Source organism: Nanorana parkeri, unplaced genomic scaffold (genome assembly GCF_000935625.1).
Source record: "Nanorana parkeri isolate BGI_ZX_2015 unplaced genomic scaffold, ASM93562v1 scaffold896, whole genome shotgun sequence".
Taxonomy (NCBI): Eukaryota; Metazoa; Chordata; class Amphibia; order Anura; family Dicroglossidae; genus Nanorana; species Nanorana parkeri.
In genome coordinates this window covers 66,489-93,345 of record NW_017307164.1, presented here as the reverse complement: position 1 = coordinate 93,345, position 26,857 = coordinate 66,489, and the positions used below count along the sequence as shown (strand labels likewise).

Below are 26,857 nucleotides of genomic sequence, written 5' to 3'. Positions count from 1 at the left end.
TGTGGAACTGTGGTGGCTGCATTGGAAAGGGAGGAGGTTCATTAAGTGGCACTGTGGTGTCTGCATAAGAAGGGATGGGGGATCATTGGCACTGTGGTGGCTGCATGGGAAGGGAGAAGGAGGGTCATTAAGTGGCACTGTAATGTCTACACAGGAAGGTACTACAGGGTCATTGGCACTGTGGTGGCTGCATGGGAAGGGAGGATGGTCTGTGAAACTTTAGTGGCTACAGGAGAGGCGGGGTCATTAGCACTGTGGTGGCTGCAGGGGAGGTATTTGGCACTATGGTTTGAAAGAACAGTTGATGTTGAAAAATGACTGGGGAGCTACTTAGTAACTAGCTGAAAAATTAGGGTTAAAAGGTACTTCCCTGCAGTGCTGCCCCCTTACATGTCAACATTTATCCACAAATCTCTACAAAAGTTGCTAATTTTTATCTGTTTAAAACCAAAATTCATAACATTATTGTAAGTATGAACACCAGTATGCTATAAAAATGATAGGACACCTTAATCCACTTTAGTGGTGATCGCAACAGATTGTAACTATATTTTGTTCTACAATGTATCAGCAGCCAGGTGCTTAACAGTAAAACCTAAAATAACATATCCATCACCCGAAATGTCCCCTTTTGTGCAAATAATATATAAGTACTAAGTGTACTTAGTTATAATATATAATAAGTCTCTCGGCCTTTTAGCTAATGCACTAATGGTTACTGCCTCGTGTGGTGCTGAGTAAATAAACTGTGTGATAATATCCAGCCCAAGAGTGGCCAAAGCTCCCATGAAATCCCTTATTGAAAGACTGTCAGCGATATCCAATGGGTCTTCTGTCCACCCAGGATGAACCAGCCTCTGACACGTCCTTCTACTCCCCCAGTACACAGATTTAACCAAGCATGGCTCCAAGCGGTTATGCAAAGATCTGTTCACGCAGCAGTCAATGGTGGAAGGTTGAACAATCCAAAGTGCACTAGCAATTGTACAGATGCCAACGCAGGGGACATAAACAGGACATATCACATCCCAACATTTTGCCAATAGCCTCAGATTTTTCAAGGGATTCTGTTTTGCTTCTACAAAAGGGGATGTCCAGGTTGCCATGTTTATAATGTTTAATAAATAAAATGTTATTTTAACATTTACTCCTAAGACCGTGACTGATGATACATTGTAGAGCAAAATATATTTATTAGGGTTGCACAGATACCAAGTACAGTACTTGGTACGAGTACATGTACCGATACTTTTGAGCTCCAAGACAACACTAGAGAAAAATTCAAAAATTAGAAGGCAGGTGTCATTTGTAAGGAGCATACGGAGCTCCTGGGATGTGTACATCTCTGTTTTAATGTACGATTTTGTTTTTATAAATATAAATAAAGGGATGCACAGATACCAGTTTTGCGAGTACGAGTACTGGTACTTGCCGAGTACTTACAAGTACGAGTACTGATACATTTTTGTTTATTGTCATGTGACAGTTTTTCTAAAACAATACAGACTAATGATTTCAGGACAGTGGTGGAGCACCGGAGCCAGGTCCCAGCTGCAACTGCTGCAACCCTGGTAGTTCTCATGAAAATGCAAAGTATCTGCACTGGTACTCGAAAAGTATCTGTGCATCCCTAATATTTATGATCTTCCTGTAATGTTGTGATCGCCACTAAATAGTAAAAATAGGTGTAAACCTATATCAACAACACTATACACTATACATTTGGTATAGGTCAAATCAAACCTGTGAATTGCCCATGCAGGGCAAATCAAAAATTGACATTCCCCCCACATGTATGAACCTTTCCTTCACTTTCTGTTCAGCTGCTAGGATCAAAGGATCCTCTAGTTCAAGCTTACACAGATCTATAAACTGTCTTCCCCATGTGCCAATTAGCAAGCACCAATACTGTTGCATGAAAGGAAAAAGATGAGTCACAGGCCTCTTCATACCCATAGGCAAACTCATCTGCTTTAAGGGGAACAGGGGGAATAGTAAGCACGTCTTCCAAAAAAAAATAGAAACAAATTGAGAACAAAGAACAACATTTTCATTCCAGTGTTTGCGTACCTCCTCATAATTTGTTCCTGTGGTTATTATAGTGTTCCCTGTTTCATATTTCACATTTATTCCTTTGTTTATAGTTTTGTTCTTGTTTTCCAGTCTTTGCACCTTCATCATCAGACCATCCGTTCCACATGTAAGTCTCGTTCCAGTGATTCATAACAACATGTTCATTTTATGTTCTTCCATGGTCTGCCATCTTTTCTATATTTTGAAATGTATCTCATGAATAATTATGAATGAATAATTATGATGATAATCATAATGGATGATGATGACCTGCACATAAAAAGATTATTTAATGCAAAGTTAACTTTCCGAAACCGGAGATAAGGAGAATGGAAACATAATTTATGAGTTGATTTACATATAAGGACTTTCAGTATTATTATGGATCTTTTGGAACATGGCAGGAATAAAACACAATTAACCAAGGTCATGTTCCTAGGTGTATAACGTCAAGAGTGACATGCCTATTGCAAAGCAATGGAGTGGAGTTAACAGAGTTTTTAAAGTCTTGTCCTTGAAGCATATGACTTGACTGATTAACTTCATCAGACATATTGGTAATTAAATGAAATGTTCATATAAAAATAGTCTTCATTGCATTGTGGCATCTTATAAACCTCAGTATGGAAATGTATCATGAATGCTTCATATGGAGACTAATCAGGACTTTGTCTTGGCCAACTTTAGTCCTAACAAGGCTCTGTGTACTGCTTGTTCCTAATTAGACGAACAATTCCATCTATTACCATTTGATGCTTGTAAAATGTTTGATGGACATAATCTTGGAAGAAGCAGAACTTGTATTATAAAAATGACAGAAATAGAAGGTGGACAATAGGAAAGGGCAACTTCACAAAAATAAAAATGGTGGATTAGATGAAAGTGAGTGTATTTTGTTTATTACTTCCACTGCACTTCCCGTTCTCCAAGCTATCACTTGAAAGTCACAATCCCAAAACATGTTCAGGAGTCATGATGAGTTCTCATGGCTCATCTGGTGTTGGATATATTGCTCTGGGCATTGTGTATAGAAGTGGAAAATAAAGCCACCCACACAGTGGTCCTGGAAACATACTGGGGGCTGTATATTTCAAGCTGCAGATTTTCTTGCTGGCAAGAGTTTTCATAAACGTTTTAAATCAAAACCTTTGTTTGACAGTTCGGGATGGTTTTCATTTCTCCCCATCATATATATCTAGCTGTATTTAGTCACATTCAGATCTTTGAATGCAAATCTGGTAATTCTGCAAACACACTTCCTGTCCTTGGGTGGCTATGGTCACTTCTCCAGGGAGCCATAGTTTTTGCCATCCAGGCTGGACTTCAAACATGTCTGCCTTGTTCAGTTCCATTATACTGGGGATAGGGAGATAATTAGTCTGCCGAAAGAAGATAAGATTGTTTCATGAATCCAATTAATCTCACAGGAAGTGAAAAATATACTGCATCTCTGGCAAGATAACCATGTATTTTCTGTACTTGATGAAAATGTTCTTAGCCTAAAAAAAACTAATGTAGCCTCTACATCTAAGGACTGGTAAGCTACAATACAGCTATTCCTCACTTAAAGACCGAGCTCCGTTCCTACGACTAGGTCGTTAAACGAATTGGTCGTTAAGCGAGGAACTGTATACAGTACTGTACTATATTAGCACAGTACTGTACTGTAGTGTTGGAGATGTACAGTGTACTGTAAATCTGTAAATACAGTACTTACCGAGAATAGTAGAATGGAGCATAGTATTGTATGCAAAATGAAGTCAGTGAGATGCTGCTCTGCTGCTGCCACATTCCCGCACATACTGTCGGAGAGCTGGTCGTAAGTGCGAGCAGTCGCTAAGCAGATAGGTCGTTAAGTGAGGAAAAGCTGTATATTACATTTTTGGGTTTAGTTATCCTTTAATTCATTTGCCATGGTGTCATGAAATGTGTCAAGGCAGATGTTGATTGTTCTGGAACATGATTGGGCATGAGAAAGTTTTAGAATACACCCTGTTCCGATCATTATAATCCAATCACCAGGGTGCCATCAGGTCTATGGCGGTTGTTAATTGTTTGAGTTGTGTGGCTGAAGTTGTGATTTGTTGGAGGGTAAAGATGTGTAGACAACATAAGATGGGGTGACAGATGGTCTTTAAGGTCCTTACCCCTGTTTTGAGATAGTTGTTGCAGTTTTACAGGTCTTTCCATATTGGTGATGGTATACTATCTGAAAACCGAAATGGCATTTTAGATTCATACCTGTGAACTTTTTAACTGTACAAGTAGCACCTGAACACCTGTCATCAACAACAGCCATTTTGAAGGCAGTATCATATATCACATTGCTTAAGACATGTCAGTCATTTCTCACAGCAGATATCACTTGAACCTGGATGAACTGTGATTCCACCAACAAAATGTCCTCCACCAGGTTATGTCGATGGCAGGTGCTCGTTAACACCATCAATATGCATTTCCTTTTAAGTTCTATATTAACCCATCAAACTTTCTTTATTCTAGCATTTCATTTACTCCTGGGCCCACTCACACGTATTGTCAGCAGCCAATTGGAATGTAAGAACTAATTTTAAACTCCTAATCTCTGTTGTGTAGTGCTAGATGGGTGCAAAAACAGCAAAAAAAAAAAAATCTTGGCAGCTCTATGTTGTGTATGTCTGTACAATGCTTTTCGTCCCAGTCGCGGTTGACCTGTGTGTTCAAAGAGAGTCCATTGAAAGGGCAATAGTATTCATAGGTGAGAATGGTGAAGCAAAGAAAATTACAGAAGATCAATCCTACCTGGTGTGTAACTTGGCAGTTTTGGTGAATAGCATTCATATTGCCTTGGCCTTCTCTCCCCACTCGAAAATATTCAATTCACCACTCGTTTTTGCCATACTCCATCCATTTTCATAATTTAGTACTTCATATAGAATGCTGCATCTCTGAAGACAATTATTGGTGTCCACAAGGGTGGGCAGTGGGTTCCGAAACACCCGGTTATATTTGGGCGAACCACTCCATTCCTGTTGTTGTCATCTGATATGTACTGGGGCAGTGCCATTCAAACAGCAGCAATCCTTAGAATGATGTTATTGGCCAGAGCCTTAGTTGGGGATGCTCCCCGGATGTGGTGAAGGACTGGAGCAAGTATATGAAGGACATGGGACTTGTTGGGATGCCAGGTGCAAGAGCATATTGTCTTATCCTGACATCACATTTTTGTCATAGTTCACCTACTGATTTCTTCGATCCCTGGACAGCTGCCCCAGCTTCTGATATATCCTATCAGCTGCATTATGGGTTTACAATGTGCATATAAGGTCTCTTATGCCAACATACTCTATACATAGGTATGAGTGTGCAAGAGATAAGGACCCACTTTGTGTGAAGAGTTAGTATTGTCCAAATCTAATTGGACACTAGCCATCATTTTTTTCTAAAGCAGATTTTCAGTTTAGTTGCTAAGTTGGTTTTAGTTGGTTGCTACATTCAATGCCTTTCCTTCCCCTATCTGTAGTTTTATTATGTACTAATAAAAGCAAGAGGGTGCTGAAAGAAATTCCATATTTTCTATACATTTACTTCTTAAAATACCATTTACAGATTTCGAATTCAGCTTGTGTTCTTACTCACTCACCACTAGCTGAAGATGTGTCTGAGATCTGCTATGTCTTTTTGCTCCTGCTATAAACAAGGGCATTTAGGAGACACTACTGAGCAGCATTGTCCAGGAGTGTGATATCCAGCTGTATGTTGTGCAATGTATAAACTGGTAAATGAGTCCAGAAAATAATTATAGAGATGAAAATGCCTGTTAAAGAAGTTCTCCAATTGTCCACCTAACATAACTGTAGTGCAGTTTTTTTTTTTTTAAAGTACCTTTCTTTCAATAACTCTTTCTGTTGCTTGTTTCTAAAAGTGCCAGAAGACATGAGAACATTTGCCCATGATGTTTTGGGCTGGATTTTGGTTAAGGCGAATGTCTATAAGCTTTCCAATTCCCCAATATCTAACGGGTGAGCCTGCTTGGGGAAAATATCAGTAATCCAGGATAGCTTTTCCAGGTTGAGTGTTTGATTGCTACTCCCCACTCCACCCCAATCCAAGTGCTCCCTCGGCTTGCTGCATAGGCCTAGACAAGCATGTTCTCTCAATTGTCCCAAGAACAGCTGTTTCCTAGCCGGATAGTCCATGCATGGCTATCTAGACACCTTCACAGTCAAGCACCTATGGAAGAATTAAAAAATCAGCCCACTTGGTGACCACTCCTCCTCTTCTATAATATATGGGTCTGAACCAGAAAAGAAAGCTCCCATGATGCAGAAGGGTTTTATGTAAACTGTGCTCAGATTCATTTTAATGAGGTATAGGGGCAGGCCCACATGTCCATGGTTTTAGATCCTGAGCTGCATCTCCTACATGGAAAGTAGAAAGAAGGCATTTAGTCATTTCAAAAGATCATATACTTAAAACAATACCTGGATCTCATACTGGAAGTAATATCTCCTCCATTGGTTAACCGGAAATTTTACCCTGTAGCGCTTGGTCACCAAATGATCACTATCACATGTGATTAGGTGGCCTTTGTTTATTAACAGTTCTAGCCTGTTCTGCTAATTAGAAGTGAACTGCTCAAGTGTGCATTAGAAGCTGCAGCAAGTCAGTTAGAGCTCGCTTTATTTTCTGGCTGGAGGACGTCCAGCATCATCTGGATCAACTACAAGTCCCAAAAACCAATGCAAGATTCTGACAGCCACAGGCATGCCTCCCAGGGGCAGAGGCCTATGGAATTTGTAGTTTCACCACAGTGGCGTTCTGAGGTTGCATACCTAAATCTAGATCTTTTCTCCACAGCCTTAATGTCCAGGGCTGCTACTTCCAGTTGTTGGATTTCAGTTCTTTAAATCCCAGAGGTTTACACGTGGGAACTACTTAGGGTGGTCTGCATACAAATACAGCATGTTTAGGAACACCCACCCCTCCAGAGTGACATCAACCCATCAAGGCATTTTGGTACTTTCCCTCCTCCTAGGAGCCAGCCCACTGCTTGCTTGGTGTTTTGATGCTTTCAGGAGGCTGTGACGGACCCCCGTACTCAGGATGAGTATGTCCGCCGCTGTCTTCTTCCTTGCTGAGGAGATATTGGAACCCGCTGATCTGTAGCTCCCAGTTTCCCCAGTCACTAGCCAAGGCTTGAGTGTAGGGTAAACAAACTCTGATTTATTGAGCAACTGCACAAACTTTTATACAGCAAGTGATGAAATCAGAATATAATCCCATCACATCCCCCTCCCCCTCCCAGACAATCAGTCTGCTCAACACCACAGGTGTCCACCAGCTAACGAACTCCAGACAGCCATAGCAGGAGGCTGGCCAGAATATCATTGTTCTGAGCTCCCTCAGAGTACAATGGGAGATAACGAGGGATGGTGCTGATACTCTTTCCATAACCAGGTCACACAGCATAACACACTCAAACATAACCCAACACCAATACACATTTAACTTATAAACTGATCACCATGTCGTCACAGAGGCTACCTGATGGACCCTCCCACTTAGACCCAATTATGAAATCCCAGGGTCTAAAATGAAGGTTATAAAAGGAAAATGCAAAAGTTGTATTATTTTATTAGCAAGCCAATGAGGGAAGGAGGAACCTGTGAAAAATATAAGCAGATTAAACTTTACCCTTAACCTAGATAGGAAATGCAAATCAAATTAAAATGGATGTGCTTATTTGTTGCATATGTGTAAAACAAAATATATTGTATATAGTTGGTCTAGTATGTCATAGTCCTCAAAAAAAAAGATACTCCAAATGGTGCAAAATATGTCTTTTGTTTAGTGTTTGTCTATAATATTCTCTCATGATGCTGCAGTGTGTTACAGTACTGAGAAAGGAATATATATTTATGTCTATGTGTAAATTTGTGTTTTTTGTTCTTTCCTCTGAAGTATGGGTTTCTTATGGTAAGTAGAATGCGTAATACAACGTATATTTGTAAAGATATGTTCTATAGTATGAATTATTTTTGTACAACCTTCTTTCCTAGTGTGTTCACATGTACCCTAGAACAGAGGTGCACAACCAGGGGGTAACACTAGGGATGCACAGATACCGAGTACCGTACTCGGTACGAGTACAAGTACAGATACTTATTGAGCTAGACTAGAAAAAAATTCAAAAGTTAGGAGGCAGCTGTCATTTGTAAGGAACACACGGAGCTCCTGTGATTTGTACATCTCTGTTTTAATGTATGATTTTGTTTTTATAAACATATATAAAGGGATGCACCGATACCATTTTTGCGAGTACATTTACTGATACTTGCCCAAGTACTTACAAGTACAAGTACTGATACATTTTTGTTTATTGTCATGTGACCGTTTTTCTAAAACAATGCAGACTAATACATTCAGGACAGTGGTGGAGCGCCAGAGCCAGGTCCAAGCTGCAACCCTAGTAGCTCTCATGAAAATGCCAAGTATCGGCACTGGTATCTAAAAAGTATCGGTGCATCCCTCGGTAACACCTAAAAGTATCCATAAGTCCACCTAGAAGTCACCTAGAAGCCAGCAGATCCTTATTTTTCTATTCCCTTCAGCAAGGTGACAATGCAATGCTTGTGACGGACTGCATTATATATGTAATGTTTGCAGATAGCTACACTTTAAATAGAAATCCACAGCCAGTTATTTGGGTTCAAATCCTATTGCTTAATAGTGCTAGGTTCATGCTGGTGTATGTAGGCTAAAAAACAATGGCACATAGAATGCTGTGTGATCCTAAATTAGTGGCATAGCAACAACTGTAACAAAGGTTGAGCACCTCAGTACTAGAATATAGTAGGTTGGATTAAATATTCTGACAATAGATCACATTGTGTGGTTATAAAATGTCCTCCAATTTAACCACTTGCCCCAAACTGAGCATTCCTGCACCTCTGCTGTTTTGAATCATTTTCTTGAAACCTACCTTTACCTTTCTGACAAATTCACATTTTAAGGATTCAATTATAGTGCACAGTAGATCTATGCATTATGTATGTATTACATTATATATGTATTGCATATTTTCTTATGCATATAAAGGCTTCTGAAATATCCATACTACTTAATAAGAAATGTTTCTTGTTGCCACAAGGAACTGTATCTACAGAAGCTAAGTCTATGGAATGTGCTAGAGCCTTTGCACATAATCTTAACAACCTTGTGATTCAATGGATTCAACTGTATTTTATAAACCTTAATGTATCATCTATCCCCCCATCTCAGCAAGCAGCAAGTACTGCTGTGTAGTAGTTGTGAAATGAAACAACATCTGGTATTTAATTGTGCTACTAAAATCCCATTTTGTCAGAAAGGAGGTGTTTAGTTTTTGGTCCCTTACATTACAACCAAACAATTCCTTGTGTCCCTTCATGTACACCTAAACCTACTTTGGATATGCAAGTCCAATAGGTATGCCACCACACTCTATACCGGTAAATCACTTTTAAAGAGTGGGTGCTAAAAGGCTGCGGATGGTGCCGCAACAATCAGTGTAGAAACAAGATGCCACCAGCACACTGGAGATAGGTGTCCAAACAAATGTCTTTTACTGACACATAGGGGGTGATTTACTAACCTAAACACACACACGCACCAGGTGCGTGTGCATTTTTACACAGCAAAACGTATTTATCAACCAAACACGAGCAACGTGTCACATTTTCACGCCGTTTTGGCGCGTTTTTTTGTATTTAAGTACGTGCGCGTCATGTAGCATGCGCCATAGGCTACATGCCGCTCTAATAGCGGCATGCAAGTCTCTAAAAGCATATTTCCACTAATGCCATATATGGAAAAATCACGCACATGATGCATATATAATACTGCTTCACAGTTTAGACAAAAATGGTTAGCTCATGCATTTACATTCCTGCATTCATCAACGCAAGCAACACAACATAGAGCTAATTTACACAACATCACCTTGCAATTCAGGGCAGGGCTTTGCACAACACACCTGCTGGGTGTGGACACACTACAAAGGTGTCTAGATTCCACCATTAGATCATGCTGGGAGGGAACACGCTACAGAGGTGTATATTTGTTCATGGCGTGTTTATAAGGTTAGTAAATCAACCCCATATTGTCACAAGAATGGTGTGACGGACCACTTGGTACCCTGACTGGTTACCTCCTTTAGAATTCAGGTTCGTCCACTCTGGAACCAGGGAAAAGCAATGACAGCCCAACCTCCCTTAATAGCCAGGCAGAACTAGTACATATTAGGGTAGGATCAAGAACTAAAAACCAACACAGCATTTATACAGTTCTGGAGGTCTAAAAACATAATGCAGTCAAACATTAAAACAATGAAAGCAATAATCCCCTCCCCAGTGCCTGACACTGGCTCACAGATTAGGGAAATAGAAAACTCCTGAGTGTCTATACAGCTACACCTAGAGTCAGCTATGTTAATCCCATTATTAACACAATGAAACAAATGGACAAACAGACTTGAACAAGTTAAATAAGAGTCTAAGTCCAGAGTTAACCCTTTCAATTATGCTGGATTCACGCCCTGTATATATAATGGGCACAGGGTGACTTAACCATAATGCCAGCATATGACATAGCATATCCGCTCCCCACTGAATCTGGGATAATAGTTCCAAGGGGTAACAATACATAGCAATCCCCAGGTGTCCCAGAAACATTTCACTCTCCCCGTAATTCTCTGTTAACTGCATGCAAGCAAACATTTACTTTCCCGTTCATATAATTGGATATTCTTATAAACACATTTGATACAATTTCCTTAGTCAGCATCTCTACTATTTGAACTCTCCTTTAATAAGTCAACCCCATTATGAATATGCTCCACATGCTACATCCAAGCAATACCCATGTCTCTTGGGTCATGCTCTGACCATCAACAGAATTTCTCTTATATTGCACTTAGAGCAGAGAGCCTCATTATTGTACATGTGTTACAAATACATTTTTAATGATTCTCAGAGGAGCTCCTCTGGGAATAAATAGCTTTGGAAGGTGGCCACTACATACAGCTGGTGTCAGGTAACTCAACACCAAAAAAACCAAGGACAGCTAGTATTTTGCCAGTTCTCAATTAGAAAATGTTGTCTAATATCTGAAAGACCATGCTAGAATGATGATTCCCATTGTCATGTCTCTATATATAAAAGTCAATAAACACATCCAAATTACAGTGACTATAAAACACATAAGAATTTCAGCAGATACATTTCTTCTATTCATCTGTTTCTTTCTGTTTCTACAATCTCACACTATAAATTTCTTCAATTTGTTGTAGCTCTAATGGAAAATCTGTAACGTGGGCACAAAATGAGAAGAGCACTCGGGGTCAGCATCTTTGGCAGCGTCTCTCTGTTCATGTCAAGAAAAAGGATAGTACAAATCAGACAGCCGTTATTAAGCCCTTCTCCAAGAGCAGCACAGAGAACAGATACATCAGCACGTCCTTCCCGGACTCCAGTTCCAAAATGCTCTATGATGTTTCTGAGGCCGAGGAGCATTACCCGGTTCAGTACCGACCGCAAACTCCTTCTCCCATCAGTACTGTGAGCCAGAGGGCTGCTTCGGTGGCTCGGACAGAGGACGACATCCCTTCGTTTCATTCGGAAACCGCCCAGCGAAGTGGCTCTTCTCAAGGATCCCTGATGGATCAAATCAGCAATGTTGTGACCAGATTCACGGCCAACATCAGCGAGCTAAACTCCATGATGCTGACGGCAAACACACAAGGAGCCATGGTGCCCACTCCTCTATGTTCTTCCTACCTGATTCCAAGAGAGATCCAACTTCCCACCGCTATGACTACCTTTGCAGAGATCCAGCCAGCCCCTGCTATTGAATTTAACGGTGGGTCACTTTCTGCCAGAAAGTCATCTTCTGACAGCGTCAAAGATAGTGCTCCAGAAGCACCTGTAGTGAAGCAAGATGTTGAGGAGTTGGTAGCTTTAACACCTCCTTCTCCTTTTAGAGACTCCATCGACTCAGACAGCACCTCCCCTAGCTCCCCGGTATCAGAGTCTGCTCTCTGTACACCATCCTCTCCCAAATACGACAATATAATTTTGAGAGACTACTCTCAAAGTTCTTCGTCTTTGTGAATGTAAACCAAGCTAATTGGAGATCAACTGTGACAATACACATATACATAGGGGGAGGGTGGCACACATCTCCTTTGGACAGGCGTATACACGCCCCTTAGTCGGCGACTGATGCGTGACAAACCCTTCCTTTAAGGTAGCATCAGACTGAGGGTTCCATTGTTCCAATAAGAGCAGTTGTTACATTAGTGGCCTTACCTATGGTCTTTTTAAGGAACACTGCTTACATTCGAGGGCTGTCGAGGAGTCAAACATAGGTGTAGGAGTCTATTTTAAGTGCTTTGATTTAATTTAAAGTGGGCTGTTTTGACAAATAATTGTGAACAGAGTGGATTGTAATCAACTGTAAAAAAATATTGTCTTGTTTTGCTTTTGATTCTTTTCCCAGAAGTGAAAGTTTTGTCAAGAATTGAAGACCAAACATGAATGTACGTTTTCTAAAAACACAAAATAAAAAGACTCAAACAAAAATAAATAAATATGGGACCAAAATGGCAGACACATTTTTCTATGAAGAAGCTGTGACTTAACAAAAAAAAATAAGGTCTCACTTCAAATAAACTCTGAAACGATCTTGCTATGTATCAGATCTGTGATACGAAACCATAGCTACTTTCTGACTGCAGTAAATGACTGTAAAAAAAACACAGGGCACAACATGCAACCTTGTTTATTATTTTTTGGCTCTTTTTTTTTTTTGGTAATTATTCATTAACTTTCAACCAGTTTTGAAAAAGAGAGAAAAAAAAAATAATCACGGGACTGGAATTTAATAGCAATTAAATATATTGTCTATTTCACCGTGTTGCCGAAAATACTAAAGTAGCAAAAAAAAATATTTTTTGGAGTACTGTTTTTGTAAATTCCCTCATAAGGGCAAGTTGTTTTTTGGTGAATATAATATTTATAGCGAAATTGTTTATTTGGTGGTGTTACTGCATCCCTATGTGTTGAATGCCTTTTTTTCTTTCCTTTTCTTTTTTTTATAAAAAAATATTTGTGTTTTACTGCTTTTTGCATGTAACAATAACAAAAAATTATAATAATAAAATAGAAGCAAGGTACTTATAGTGTAGAATTGAATAAACTGTGTCAATGCCTTTTGAGTGAGTACATTTAGCAGTAAGCCGTGCTTTTATTGGGCATGGCTGTTTGTATATTGTTTCAACCTTTGAACTGTGACTGAATTGGGTTTCTAAAGCAATACATAGAAAAGACTATATTTTATTTTTTTCTTAAGAAAAAAAAAAAGCCTGTGTTGATAAAATACACCTAAAATCGATGTTTTCTTTTTTAATCACCTACTCCAGGGAACTATATTATTCCACCCTTGAGTCCAGCAATGAGTCAATCAGATCGTGTATGAAAGTGTATGTATAGCCACAACTTTATTTTGCTTTGGAGAGAGTAGCGAAGTGTTAAAAACCTATTTCAATTTATTTTTTGCTGCTTGAAATCTTCCTTCACTTCCTGTCTGGCAGAAGCAAGAGAAAGTGAGAGGAAATTGCCTCTTAAGCTGGGTATGCACGTTACAAATTATTATTTTACAGGATTTGCACAGCGCTTTACAATATGAGGAAGACATTACAATCACAATACAATTCAAGACAAGATGGTAAGTAGGGCCCTGCCCGTGAGGACTTACAATCTAAAAGGGAGGGGCCAGTGTTGCATGAGGAGGTAGCTGTGTGAGGATAAATTTGCACAGTGGGTGCCCCTGTTGCCATCCTGGTATCCCTTGATCAGCTGATCGAAGGCGACGGTTGGAAAATGATCATCCAAACAGAGCTAGCAGGCAGCTCTGTTTGAGTCCGGCGGCCGCTGTCATTATACAATCCCAACAGCGGTGAGAATCGTCTATCAACACTCGGCGTTGATGGAGAAATCTCTTATATTTTCTTCATTCAGCCCATAGGTTGAACAAAGAAAATATACAGTAAGCATGTATACACAGCTTTAGACAGGTGTCCCCGTTGGAAGACTGGCCCTCAACTTTTGTTCTGGTGACAACCAGTGGTGTAACTATATCCATATTAGCCCAGGCGGCTGCTATGGGGCCTAGGGTTGGCAGGGGGTCCCCATTAGGTTGTTGAGGCAAATAAACATAGAACAGTACTAGGTTGGGGTGGTTGCAGTTGACGACAACTCTAAACTCATGTAAGTCTACATTGTAGAGACCACTTTCAAGGTACTAGAAGAGTCTTTGGGATCTTGGCATCATTATTCACGGCTCAGAGAGAGGTCATCATGGGACCCCCCCATCACATTTTTGCTCTGGGGCCCCATGATCTGTAGTTATGGCCCTGGTGACAACTGTAACATTTTGGATTTCCCATTGCTTTTTGTCTGACAATAGTCATCAAGATACATAGGAGGGGCGAACGTACCCAGCAGGGGCATCTTCATCACTCTATCCAAAGCTAGAAAAAACTTTTGGGGGTACATACACTTTAACATATTTAAAAAACTTCTACCATAATTACCTGAAATATATTAATATTAACTTCCCTTAATGCTTTCATAGCAATAAAAAGAGTGAAAATGACAGGTTCTGCACTGTGGACCGGTTTAGATTTCATTGTATGACACAGTGCTATCATAACATGTTACAGGCATCGCATACTGAAGGGAAAGGTATATAAGCAGCTTTTAGAAAGGGCTATGATAATGCTCATTCATGTCCAGTGAGCATTCAAGAGACAGGAAGGTTAAACACATAGGGGCCTATTTATAAAGAGGTGAATCTTCCAGGTGCATGCGTTTTAAATGATAATGACTGATTCACATCCAGTTAATGTTTGGTGAAAAGTCACCATTCATAAATATGCCCCATAAAATTGCAGAGCTGCAATTGTTCCCCCTTTTCCCCAGTGTGGAAATAGTTTATAAATCAGAAGAGAGGCTGAACTGATATATTGTTATAGAATGGAGTTCAAATATATGTATTCTGGCTGGCTGGAGTTCTAATCTAATTTGTAGTAAAGATGTAACAATGAATAACAAATATATTGAATAGATATATATATATTTATTCCCTAAAAGTTGTATTTTCTTCCTGTCAACTATCCTCAGGTGCCAAATAAGAATACAAAGGTAAGACATTTATGATGGTGGTAAGCGGTGTTAAAGGGGAACTCCAGTTAGAAAAAAGCATACGCAATGTCAGATTGTTTAAAAGTAGTCCATAGTATAGTCGAACCACGATGCGTGCAGTAGCTAGTTTGTTTTAACAGGATGATGTTACAAACAAGCTTCTTCGGATCCCAAATTTTGAAGGGGAGCACTTTCAAATAAAAAAATTATCCCATTAAATTGCAAATTCCACGTATCTTGCAGACCTCCGCACTCCCTGTAAAAACGTAAAATAAAAAAAATAATAGCAGAAAATACTAACTTTACATGCAGGCATCCAGCAGCTTGCCTAGGCCCAGGTGGTCCTGAAAAAGCTGAGGGTCCCAGATGTTGCAAGAAAACATTCCTGCAAAGTGCTGAGTAACTGTTTGTGATATTTGGGCTCCTAAGCTTTCCCAGGATCCCAGAAGAAGGCTCAGTGACATCACCTTCATCTACAGGATGTGGACAGAGGAGGGGTGCAAGGTTAGTAACTTTCACACCCTCGCCGTCCCAAACGCGTGCATTGATGCAATGTGTTAAACATGCGCAATGCCCTTGTGGCATCCCAAATGTGGCAGGGAAAATGTGCATGCATGTTAAAGTGACACTAAACTCCAGAGTTAAATCTTAAATTACATCAATGTACCTTAACTATTAACAACAATGTATCTTATTTGTGTATCACTCGGCTGTAGATCCTCAAATCATCTCTGAATTGGTGCTAACACTGTCCTTCCTTCTGCAGGGTGGCTACTTCAGTTCCCCATGGGAACAATTCAGAAGTTAAGTAGCCACCACTCCAAGTTCACTCCAGTGATGGACTACAATCTCCTGTTTAGTTTACTAATTTGTATTGAGATTGTAGTCCATCACGGGAGCGAGCTTGAAACGGTGATTACTTTACAACACACAAAGGGATCATGGGGCAACAAAAGTAGCCCCCCTCCAGAAGGAAGGACAGTGTCAGCACCAATTCAGAGATGATTTGAGGATCTACAGCCGAGTGATACACAAATAAGATACATTTCTGTTAATAGTTAAGGTTCTTGTATGTATTGCTAAGATTTAACTTCTGAGTTAACAAACGTATGTTGAAAAAGAGAATCTGCTGCAGAGCTACTTTGCTGCATTTGTCATGCATGAGCAGCCTGTTGAAGTCAATAGACACGCGTGACAACAAAAAAAGCAAACGCCGAGGTGTGAACGGGACCTTGCTATTTTCGTATGATTTTATTTTTCTTTTTTTTTAAATATTTAGTTTTTATTAACATATAATTTTAAGACAAAACAAATACAATACATACAATACGATTACTTGACATTCCATTACATTACAATACATTTGCAGTATTTTACTTTAGGCCAAGGTGTATTCTAAGTCTACTGTATTGTAAGTAAATATCTATGCTTCAATCGTCTATCTATACCTAGTCTCACAGACATTTAATCATCCATCCTACCAGGGGACGTATTGGGGGGGGGGGGGAGAGGGATGGGGTTCAAACCGAGGGAGGGGGAGGGAGGGGAGGGGGGGGGTTTCTCATACTCATAGTCGTATGGTAACCCCTTTCTCTACCCAGAGTTAATTTTGTACATAAATCTGTATACTTTCTACTCGCCTGATAACTACATACATCTCATGTCTTTTCTTTCAGTCTCTTTACTTAATCTATGATTGCCATGTGGTCCCCGTTGATTACCCTTCCAGCTGTAGGTACAAAGATGTAGTTTTGAAGGCTATCCAAGGGGACCATATAGTCTCGTATCTCTTAGTACGTTCCTGTCTCGCCAGGGTTAGTTCCTCCATTAGGCGTAAATATTCCACTTTATGTATCCACTCTCTAATTGGCGGAGTAGTTGGAGTTTTCCAATATTTAGGAATAAGGAACTTTGCAGCGTTCAATAGATGTGGTGTCAGGGATTTCCTGTACCTTGATGGCTTTAGGTCCGTCATATGCAGTAAACAGGTCCATGGATCTATTGGGCCTGGTTGTCCAGTTATAAATGATATAAGGAATTTAACTTGAGCCCAGAAAGGCTTAATTTTTGGATTGCACGGGGTGAACGGGACCTTGCTATTTTCGTATGATTTTATTTTTCTGCCAGATATGTGGACCTTGCAATTTGGTACAAGGCTCAGTTTAATGAGCTGATCATTTATTTAATATTTAGAGCCCCATTGAACTTCCAGTTTAAATCCGCAAAATTAATTCCAGCTTCATCATAATAAATGTTGTACAATGTCACACGTTTCCTTTTCTTTAGAAAGCAGCCACATTCTGAGTAGAAAAGGCAGCGTGGTGCAGAGAAGGACCCTTGCTCTCTTGTGGAAGCAGCTGTCCCCCTGCAGAGGTCCAACATGCCCCCTGCGTAGTCAGACTTAGAGTTTTGCAATCAACAAAGCTCATGCTTCTTGCTGATTGGAGATCTCTGGCTTTAACTTGAGCAGGGAGCATGCCTGATTTCTGCAGAGAGGCCACTGCTTCCACAAAAAAGAACAAAGGTCTCATTCTGCATCATGCTGCATCACACAGAGGTCAGACATGTCAATTGCTTAGTCAGACCTATAGCTTTATAATCAGCAAACCACATGCTCCTTGATGATTGACAAGCTCTAGCTCTGACTGAGCAGGAAGCATGCTGGACCTCTGCAAAGTGAAAACTGCTTCCACACAGAGTGCAAGGGTCCTTCTCTGCAGCATGTTGGCAGGAGGCAGGCTTTTCTACTTCATTGCTTTGTAATGAAAACAAACTGTAAGGCCTTGTTCACACTAGAAACAATCCGTTCCGGCCCGATTCTGGCCAGGACGCACTGCATCGCCTTACTATGTTGTGGGGTAGGAGGGGGCACCGTAGCCCCGCCCTCTGACCGCATGGGAACGCAAGGCACATTATGCCTGCGGTCCAGTCCGGTCCGAACAAAATGCTGCAAGCACTATTTTCTTTGGACCTGACTGGACCGCAGGCATATTGTGCCTTGCGTTCCTGTGCGGCTGATCGCATTGCGGCTGCAGGGCGTGGCTACGGCGCCATTCACTTTAATGGACCGCCAAGCCTCCTCCTACCCCATAACATAGTGACCGGCCGCAATGCGATGCAGTGCGTTGTGGCCAGAATCAGGCCGGAACACACTGTGTCTGGTGTGAACGAGGCCTATGACACTTTTTGTTTTGATCCACCTGGAGTGTATTTCACTGATTTAAAATGAAAGTTTATTTGAGCTTTTTCTGGAGTTCTCCTTTTAGGTTTTTTGAATGCGGGTGAAGAATGGTGGCTAATTAACCAGCCTTATAAGAAAGCCTTACAAGTCAGTCTGAAAAACATAAATCATCCTACAAAACTGAACTGAAAATGCAATTGTGCAGCTAAATAACAGAAAGAACGAACAACAATAAATACATAGAGGTCTAAGCACAGGCGTTCCCTAAAGTGAACCCGCCGTCTACACACACATAAACCAGCTGCATCTGCTACATGTAGATAAAAGGTCACATTTTGAAATTAAGCTTACTGTGAATTTCGATTTTATCATACATTCCAACGACATATAGAACGACGCAGCAGATATATTGTATATTACTAAAACAAAAATCAGACTGTACTGTAATCTATTATATTGTACATGTTTACTATTTGTATAAAAGAAATAATTTTCATAAACAATGTTTGAGGAACTTTACCATGTTTTTAACTTTTTAATTTTTGTTTTATCTTATTTTTAACCCATCAATAGAAAAAGAAACAAAAAATGAAGAAAAAACCCAAAATGAAATAAAAATAAGTGTAATATTTTATATCCTTTGAAGGTGTTTTACATGCTTTGGATGGTGTTGAAATACTGGTAAAGATTAATATGTTCAGGTGGGGCTGATGTTGTGAACACTTGCACTAAAATGGTCCACTTATTACACCAGGCCCTCAAACCCCATAAAATTTGTTATATACACGCTGCACAAACTGTTGGCACTATATAAATCCTGTATAATAATAGTTATCATAATAATTATTATTATTATGATTATTATTATTATTTTTATTATTAATATGTTGGTATATACCTATGGGGAACTGGCATCAACGAATATTGAAATAGCACTTGCAAAGTCCCACAATTGACATTGTGTCAACAACTATTGATAGAGCACTTGAAAAGTCCCAGATACCAATAGCTAAGACAAAAAGAATCTTCTATACAAGGGATGTAGTGCGATTGACTTTGTTGGGTCAGTCTGCCAAACTAGAGCACACCATGCCAAAAGGCCACATCATACCTGAAAAAAACACTAAACTCAGCAGTTGAATCTTAAAAATACATTTAAGTACCTTAATTATTAACAAAAATGTCTCTTATTTGTGTATCACTCGGCTGTAGATCCTCAAATCATCTCTGAATTGGTGTTTACAGACAGGGAATGCTCTGCAGCTGATCGGGTGGAAGTGCCCATGGCACCTTCTTGTTCGGAGGAGCTCAGGTTCGGTCCAAACCTAAGCTCAACCCTATCCCCCACCCGCCCGAACAAAGTCCTTTTGTGCTCGGAATTGTATTATATCGGTGGCATGATCATGATCAGGGATGTTTGTTTTATGGCACAGCGTTTCTGGCACAAAAGGACTTTTACATTATTAATATTTGCATGTGTTCCCAGTGGAAATACCTCTTGTTCTGGTGACAACTGTAAAATGTCGGATTTCCTGCCACTTTCTGTCTCTGTGATAATGGACAAAGGCATATAGTTAGGGTGAATTTACCTAGCAGAGACACAGACAGCAATAAAGAACCTTCTTCCCTCAATCCAAAACTAAAACAAAGGTTTTGGATATACATACACTTTAACTTTCACAAGACGGCTAAGGGATGTGTGAAGCCTGAGACCTTATCTGAAATCAACCCCGCTGAGATGTTGGGGTAGGTCCTGCTAAAGATACAGATTCAATCATATTAATATCTGGAGGTACAGACTTCTATCTGTAGTTCCCCTTTTAACAACCAGCTTGACATAGCGCTGCTCATCTCAAATAAAGACTCAGATTTCACAAAGGATTCTGCTATACCGCGATAGACAATGAGTAGAGATCTGCAAATGACTGAACAATCACTCTCCTTCAGTAACTGGAAAGAGTTTCCTTTCTCGAGAAACCGTTTACGCATGAATTTTTTATAATGATAGGCTACATTTTCTATTAAAAAAAAGATTTAGGAAGAATATAGGTTAGGCTCAATGTGAACGTTGAAAATTCTATTTTTAAATGCGCTGGTTCCTAAATCAATTCAGAATACATCATATACAAATATAGATATAATACATCTTTGTATGTTTTATGGCTTAGACACATTACATATTTAAAGTGAACTTATCATCAGACTATGCACTCTAAAGTATTTACTTACTCTGAACAAGCAGTAAAAGCACTTTAAGACAAGTTGTCATTCACCTGTGTAGTTATACACACAAAAGAAACACAAAAATCTTCAATGTTTTCTTTACTTTTATTACTTATTATTGTTATGGTTTTTTTCCCACTATTTATTTATTTTATTTATTTATGTTACTTTTATTTATTATTTTATATACTTCTCATGTAAACACACAGAAGGTGTTTAGAAGCTGTTAGAAACCAAATGAAACCAGATTTTACAATTTTTGTTGTGATCTTTGAAAATGAATTACTTTACAGTAAAAACAGCTTAAGAGGTCAGGGATGGCATATGTTTAGGGTCTTTAATTACGTGTTAGGAATAGGTAAATACTTTAATGTTTACAGGGCTGGGCACAGGGGCGCTTTTAAAACATGGTGAAGCTGAATAATCAGGTTTTTTTTTTCATTCTGTCCATCTATTGAATAATAATATTAAGCCACATGAAAATAGGAATGCCTTGATAACAGATGGACATTATTAAAAAATATTTGCCAATCTGCATTTTTTTTATCCACACAATAAGACTGTAAAATAAATAACTTAATAATAATAATACAGTGTATATATACAATACTGTACAAACGTTTTAGGCAGGTGTTAAAAAATGCTGTAAAGAAAGAATGATTTCAGAAATATGTGTTCATAGTTTATTTTTATCAATCAACACAATGAAATTACTTTTTGTACAGAAGAGAAATCCAAATCAAATTTAGTGTGACCCCCTTTGCCTTCTTCTCGGTTCTCGGCAGGTATGTTGTTCCAAACATCTCGGAGAACTAAGCACAGATCTTCTGTGGATGTTGGCTGCCTCAAATCCTTCTGTCTCTCCATGTCATCCCAGACAGACTCCATGATGTTGAGATCAGGGCTTCACTGTTGCTGCAGACACTCATTATTGTATGCTCTCAGGCCCTTCAGTGAACAAACTGCCTCCTGCTACAGCCAAATATTTCAAATTTTGACTCATCAGTCCAGAACACCTGCTGCCATTTTTCTGCACCCCAGTTCCTATGTTTTCGTGCATAGTTGAATCGCTTAACCTTGTTTCCACGTTGGAGGAATGGCTTTTTGGCCACAAGGCCACAGAAGCATTATGGTGGTTCCTTGAAAGTCTGGGGCTGCATCTCTTCCAATGAAGTTGGAGATTTGGTCAGGCTCAATTATGTCCTCAATGCTGAGAAATCCAAGCAGATACTATACCATCAGGGAGGAGTGTGATTGGTTTCAAATTTATTCTGCAGCAGGACAACGACCCCAAACATACAGCCAATGTCATTAGGAACTATCTCCAGCTTAAAGAACAACAAGGAGTCCTGGAAGTGATAGTTTGGCCCCCACAGAGCCTTGATCTGAACATCATGGAGTCTGTCTGGCATTACAAGAGACAGAAGGATTTGAGGCAGCAGAAGATCTGTGCTTAGTTCTCCAAGATGTGCAAGTGTACCTAGAAGAAGTCAAAGGATGGTCACGCTAAATATTGATTGGATTTGGATTTCTCATCTGTTTATTTAGTTTCCATTTTGTTAATTATAAATAAACTATTAAAGGAGAACTATGAGGGGGTGCTTTTCACTCACCTCATAGCTCTAGCCGACCTGTGACAATGAGACTGTCACAGGTCGGCTCAGTAGATCGGGAAGTGAGCAAACACATACCGGCGTTCGCTCACTTCTCGATCCTGTCACGGCTCTCTGCCGTGACAGGGGAGGGGCTGTATTCCCCCCTCCCCGCTCCGACCTGCCAGCGCTGACTGACTTATATTTTGTTATAAATTTAAAAAACAAAAGTAATAATGTAGGGGTTTTTTTTGAGTGACACAAGGATTGGTCTAATAATACATGCTAAAAATTGTCATAGTTGCAGCTCATGGTACATTAGTGCAGCCTTTCTCAACCAAGGTGCCGTGACATCCAGGGGTGCCTTCTGGCTTTGTTCATAGGGGTGATTCCCATGTGAAGCAGAATATGAAGCTCGCTTTTTTGTGTTTTGGTTTGGGGTTCCCCCTTAAAAACCTTACCTGGACACTTATCTTGGATAAAGGTCTGGTATGGAATTTAGAGGGACCACAGTTCATTTTTCAGATTTATGTTTTTTTACATTTTAGACTGGGGTGCCCCAAGATTTTACATACTTTTAGGTGGGCTGTGACTGAAAAATGGTTGAGAAATGCTGTATTGATCAGCAAGTTGCAGATATAATAATAAATAAAAGTAAAAGGAATGTGGAATACCTGGTGTATTTGAGACTCAAGGAGGATAGTTTTTTTACACATCCCCCTCAACTCTATATGACAACAATATTGTAAGTAATAATAATAATTTCCGGAAAACACACAGACAGTAAAAACTATAGTCCCCCTCACACTGGTGGTCAGCTGAGGGAGGGCTCTCTAACTGGTGGGCAGTGAACAGAGTGTCCCAATATGTTTGGAGGTCAGCAGAAATAATTCTTAGTTACAACAGTGTTCAGTTGAGGAAGGGCTCCCTTTATGGTGCTCAGTAAAAAGAATGGCCCAATACATTTGGATGTCCCAGGAAAGACTTCTTAGTTACATTAGTGATCAGTTGGGGAAGGGCTTCCTTAAAGGTGCTCAGTGAAAAGAATGGTTCAATACATTTGGAGGACTGCGGAAAGAATTATTAGGTACATTGGTGGTCATCTGGGGAAGGGTTTCATAACTGGTGATCAATGAGAAGAGTGACCCAATACATTTGAAGGTCAGTGGAAAGAATTCTTAGTCACATTGGTGGTCAATTGGAGGAAGGGCTTCCTAACTGGTGGTCAATGAAAAGTATGGCCCAATACATTTGGAGGTCAGCAGAAATAATTAGTTACATTGGTGATCAGCTGGGGAAGGGCTCCCTTAATGGTGCTCAGTAAAAAGAATGGCCCAATACATTTTGAGGTCTGTGGAAATAACTCTTATTTACATTGGTGGTCATGTTGGGAAGGGCTTTCTAACTGGTGGTCAATGGGAAGAATGGTCCAAAACATTTGAAGGTCAGTGGAAAGAATTCTTAATTACACTGGTGGTCAGTTGGGGACGGGCATTCTAACTGGTGCTCAGTGAGAAGAATGGTCCAATACATTTGGAAGTCTGCAGAAATAATTCTTAGTTACATTGGTGGTCATGTGAGGAAGGTCTTTCTAACTGGTGGTCAGTGAAAATAATGTCCCAATACATTTGGAGGTCAGCGAAAATAATTATTGGTTACATTGGTGGTCAGTGAGAAAAATGCCACAAAATTAGACATCTTTAGGTAGAATTTGTAGTGACATACCTAGAAAACTTACTGTGGCTATTAAGCACACACCAAAATGGTCATTAGTGCTAAAGACTCAGCCAATTCTTTCCATAAGACACAGAATATGAATTTGTTTCCATTATTAATACACCGGTATCCAACCATTAAGACTATACATATCAGACTGCTGCCATATCAGGCTAACTTACAGGGCTATTCACAGAAGGGTGAAGAGTTTGGAGAAGGCAGGAGAAGGGAACAATCTAGGACAACATAGCTGAACTGGAAAGTGAACCGAGTTGGAGAATGTTTCCAAATCGGCTATTTTGTCCTAGATTGATCACTTCTCCTCCTTCTCCAAACCCTTCACCCTTTTGTGAATAACCCTGATAATTCAAATATCGCTAAATTTTAAATCTCTAATGAACTTATATAAACAATCACTCGGGCTAATGTTACAATTTATTTAAAAGGTTTAACTTTTTGGAACCAATTTATATCTTTTAAAAAATATAGAGACCGTGTTTTCTAAAAATAAATAAATAGAGATTGTGTTTATATATGCGTGGATATCTCCATGTTACATTGCACATAAAGACATAGTGTAACGAAGGGTTAGACCCTCTTCCATTTTTTTTATAGTTGTCTGTGTCCCGACTGGGGAGATTTGCACCTCTATTTGTCCTGGTGACCGTTATCACTGAGAGAAAAAGTAAGAAAAAAATCCATAATGTTAAGGTTGCCATGAGAACAAGAGGTGAAGGGAAATCTTCCAATGGGTACAAATGTTCCGGTAACAACTGCCTAATATTCCCTTCACTTTGGGGAGATTTCTTCTCACTTCCTGTTGCATCTCCAGGGCAGGAAGTAAAGGGGAATCTTCCCAGCAGGACACACAAAGCAAAAAATAACCTAATAGAAATTTTAATACTTTCCTACTCAAGGTCGTCCCTGTAACGATCAACATGGGGCAATTGCCTCAGGCAGCATCTCTTTGGGTCACATGGGGGGGCGGCAGGCAGAGTGGCATGACCGCTCCGCTGCACAATGTTTGTTGTGTGCCTACTGCCCCTATTCTGCCAGTGCGCCCCAGGTTGCTAAGAGCCAGGCGGGGAGGTGTGCAAGGGCCGTACACAGCTCTTAGCAAACTAGGATGCTCTGGTCAGGGCCCCGCTGAGCTCCTGGCAACCAGTGGCATCGCTGCTTTCCAGGAGCTCACAGGATACCAGAAAGAGCATCCCAGGTTACTAAGAGCTGGGTGGGAAGATGCGTATGGCCCTTACACACCTCCCCGCCCGGCTCCAAGCAACCTGGAATGGAAGATTTATAATTTGGCCCCTATGTATTAACAACAGAGGTGCATATATTTGCAGATCTACATGGAAGCCAGACTGCCTCGCCAAGGCGCCTCTGTATAGTGTGGTCCCTAATCTACCAGGGCTCCCATTCTGGGATATACACATCATTAAATAGATTAAAGACAGGTATGCCTGGAGGTAATCAATTCCTCCTTGCAAAAGAGTTGCAAAGATACACCAAAACCCCAGCCAGTGGCATATCCATGGTATGGCACATATGGCACATGTCTTGGGTGCCACCTGAAGGGGGAGCACTGCTCCATGGGTCAGTGAAAGTTCACCGACCCATGGGGACAGCTGACTTTTTTCTCCCTACTCCTCTCACATACACATCTCCCTGCCTGGCTCTTAGCAACTAGGGATGCTCTGACCAGTGTCTCTCCCAGCTCCTGGCAACCAGTGATGTCACTGGTTGCCAGGAGCTGGGTGAGAAGGTGGTCAGAGCGTCCCTGGTTGCTAAGGGCTGGGCGAGGAGATGTGAAAGGGCCATACAGATCTCCCTGCCCAACTCTTAGCAACCTAGGATGCTCTGGTTGGGGCCCCACTGAGTCGCATACCAGCCAGACCATCCCAGGTTACTAAGATCTGGGCGAGGAGATGTGTAAGGGCCATACACATCTCCCCACCCAGCTTTTAGCAACCTGGGACGCTCTGGCCGGCATCCCACCAAGCTTCTGGCAACCAGTGATGTCACTGGTTCCCAGGAGCCGGGTGGGACACCAGGGTAAAGTCCATGAACCCAATGCACTCAAAACCGCCAGGAGCAGGACACCGGCCAAAACATCTCAGGTTGCTAAGAGCTTGGATGGGGAGATGCAGAACCCTTCCACATCTCCCTGCCCGGCTCTTAGCGGCCTTATCTCCACCAACACACCCCCACCCCCCTTACACGGATTGTGCACCATCCAGCACACACCACCCCTACCCTCACCTCCTCAGGCGGCAAAGAGGCCAGTGACACCCCTATCCAGAACTAAAAAAAGACGTTTGGCTATACATACACTTTAAATTGCAAATACTTATTATACCAAGTACCAAATTACTAATCTTAAAGGGCAAGATCTTAAACAAAATATTGTATAATGAAAAAAATTAAACACAAGTGCCATTGAGCAGCAGAATAAAATAGGTATAAAGAAGGGCACGCTGAGTTCTAGGAGACAAATGATGCACATTTTACACTAAAAACAGTGATTTTAATAGTTGCGCCTGTTACTGTTAATGAAGTCACACCATCTACTATGTAATCCAGTTGATGTCTGCTTGATAGATAGATATTGCATCATAGCTAATAGAATCAATATTTAGCATCTGCCTGTTGACCTAACATATTACAGTCATACTCATAACTTGTACTGTAAAAAAAAAAAAAAAGTTCATCCAAAAAAAGAAAATGTTTTTACATAAAGTAATTAGATTGGTGTATATAAAATGTCAGTGTTGTGTGTAATGAAACTACACATGCTAAGTGGGCTACTAATCTGCCAATGAACATATAAAATCGTACCTTGTCAATAA

The 26,857-nt window shown here is 40.3% G+C and overlaps 1 protein-coding gene across 3 annotated transcripts in view; it reads left to right on the top strand.

Annotated features, from left to right (window-relative positions):
* The window catches only part of GRM5 (glutamate metabotropic receptor 5), a 252,482-nt gene extending 239,632 nt beyond the window's left edge, over positions 1-12,850 (top strand). The window contains exons 9-11 of one of the 3 annotated variants that reach the window (XM_018565862.1): positions 4,576-4,629; positions 11,384-11,952; positions 12,592-12,850. In XM_018565862.1, the coding sequence (XP_018421364.1) occupies positions 4,576-4,629; positions 11,384-11,952; positions 12,592-12,629 (661 nt within the window). In that variant the 3' untranslated portion in view covers positions 12,630-12,850. Of the gene's footprint in view, positions 1-4,575; positions 4,630-11,383 lie in introns of all 3 variants that reach the window. The other 2 variants (XM_018565860.1, XM_018565861.1) reach the window with 2 other exon arrangements.
* Positions 12,851-26,857: the final 14,007 nt, after the last annotated feature.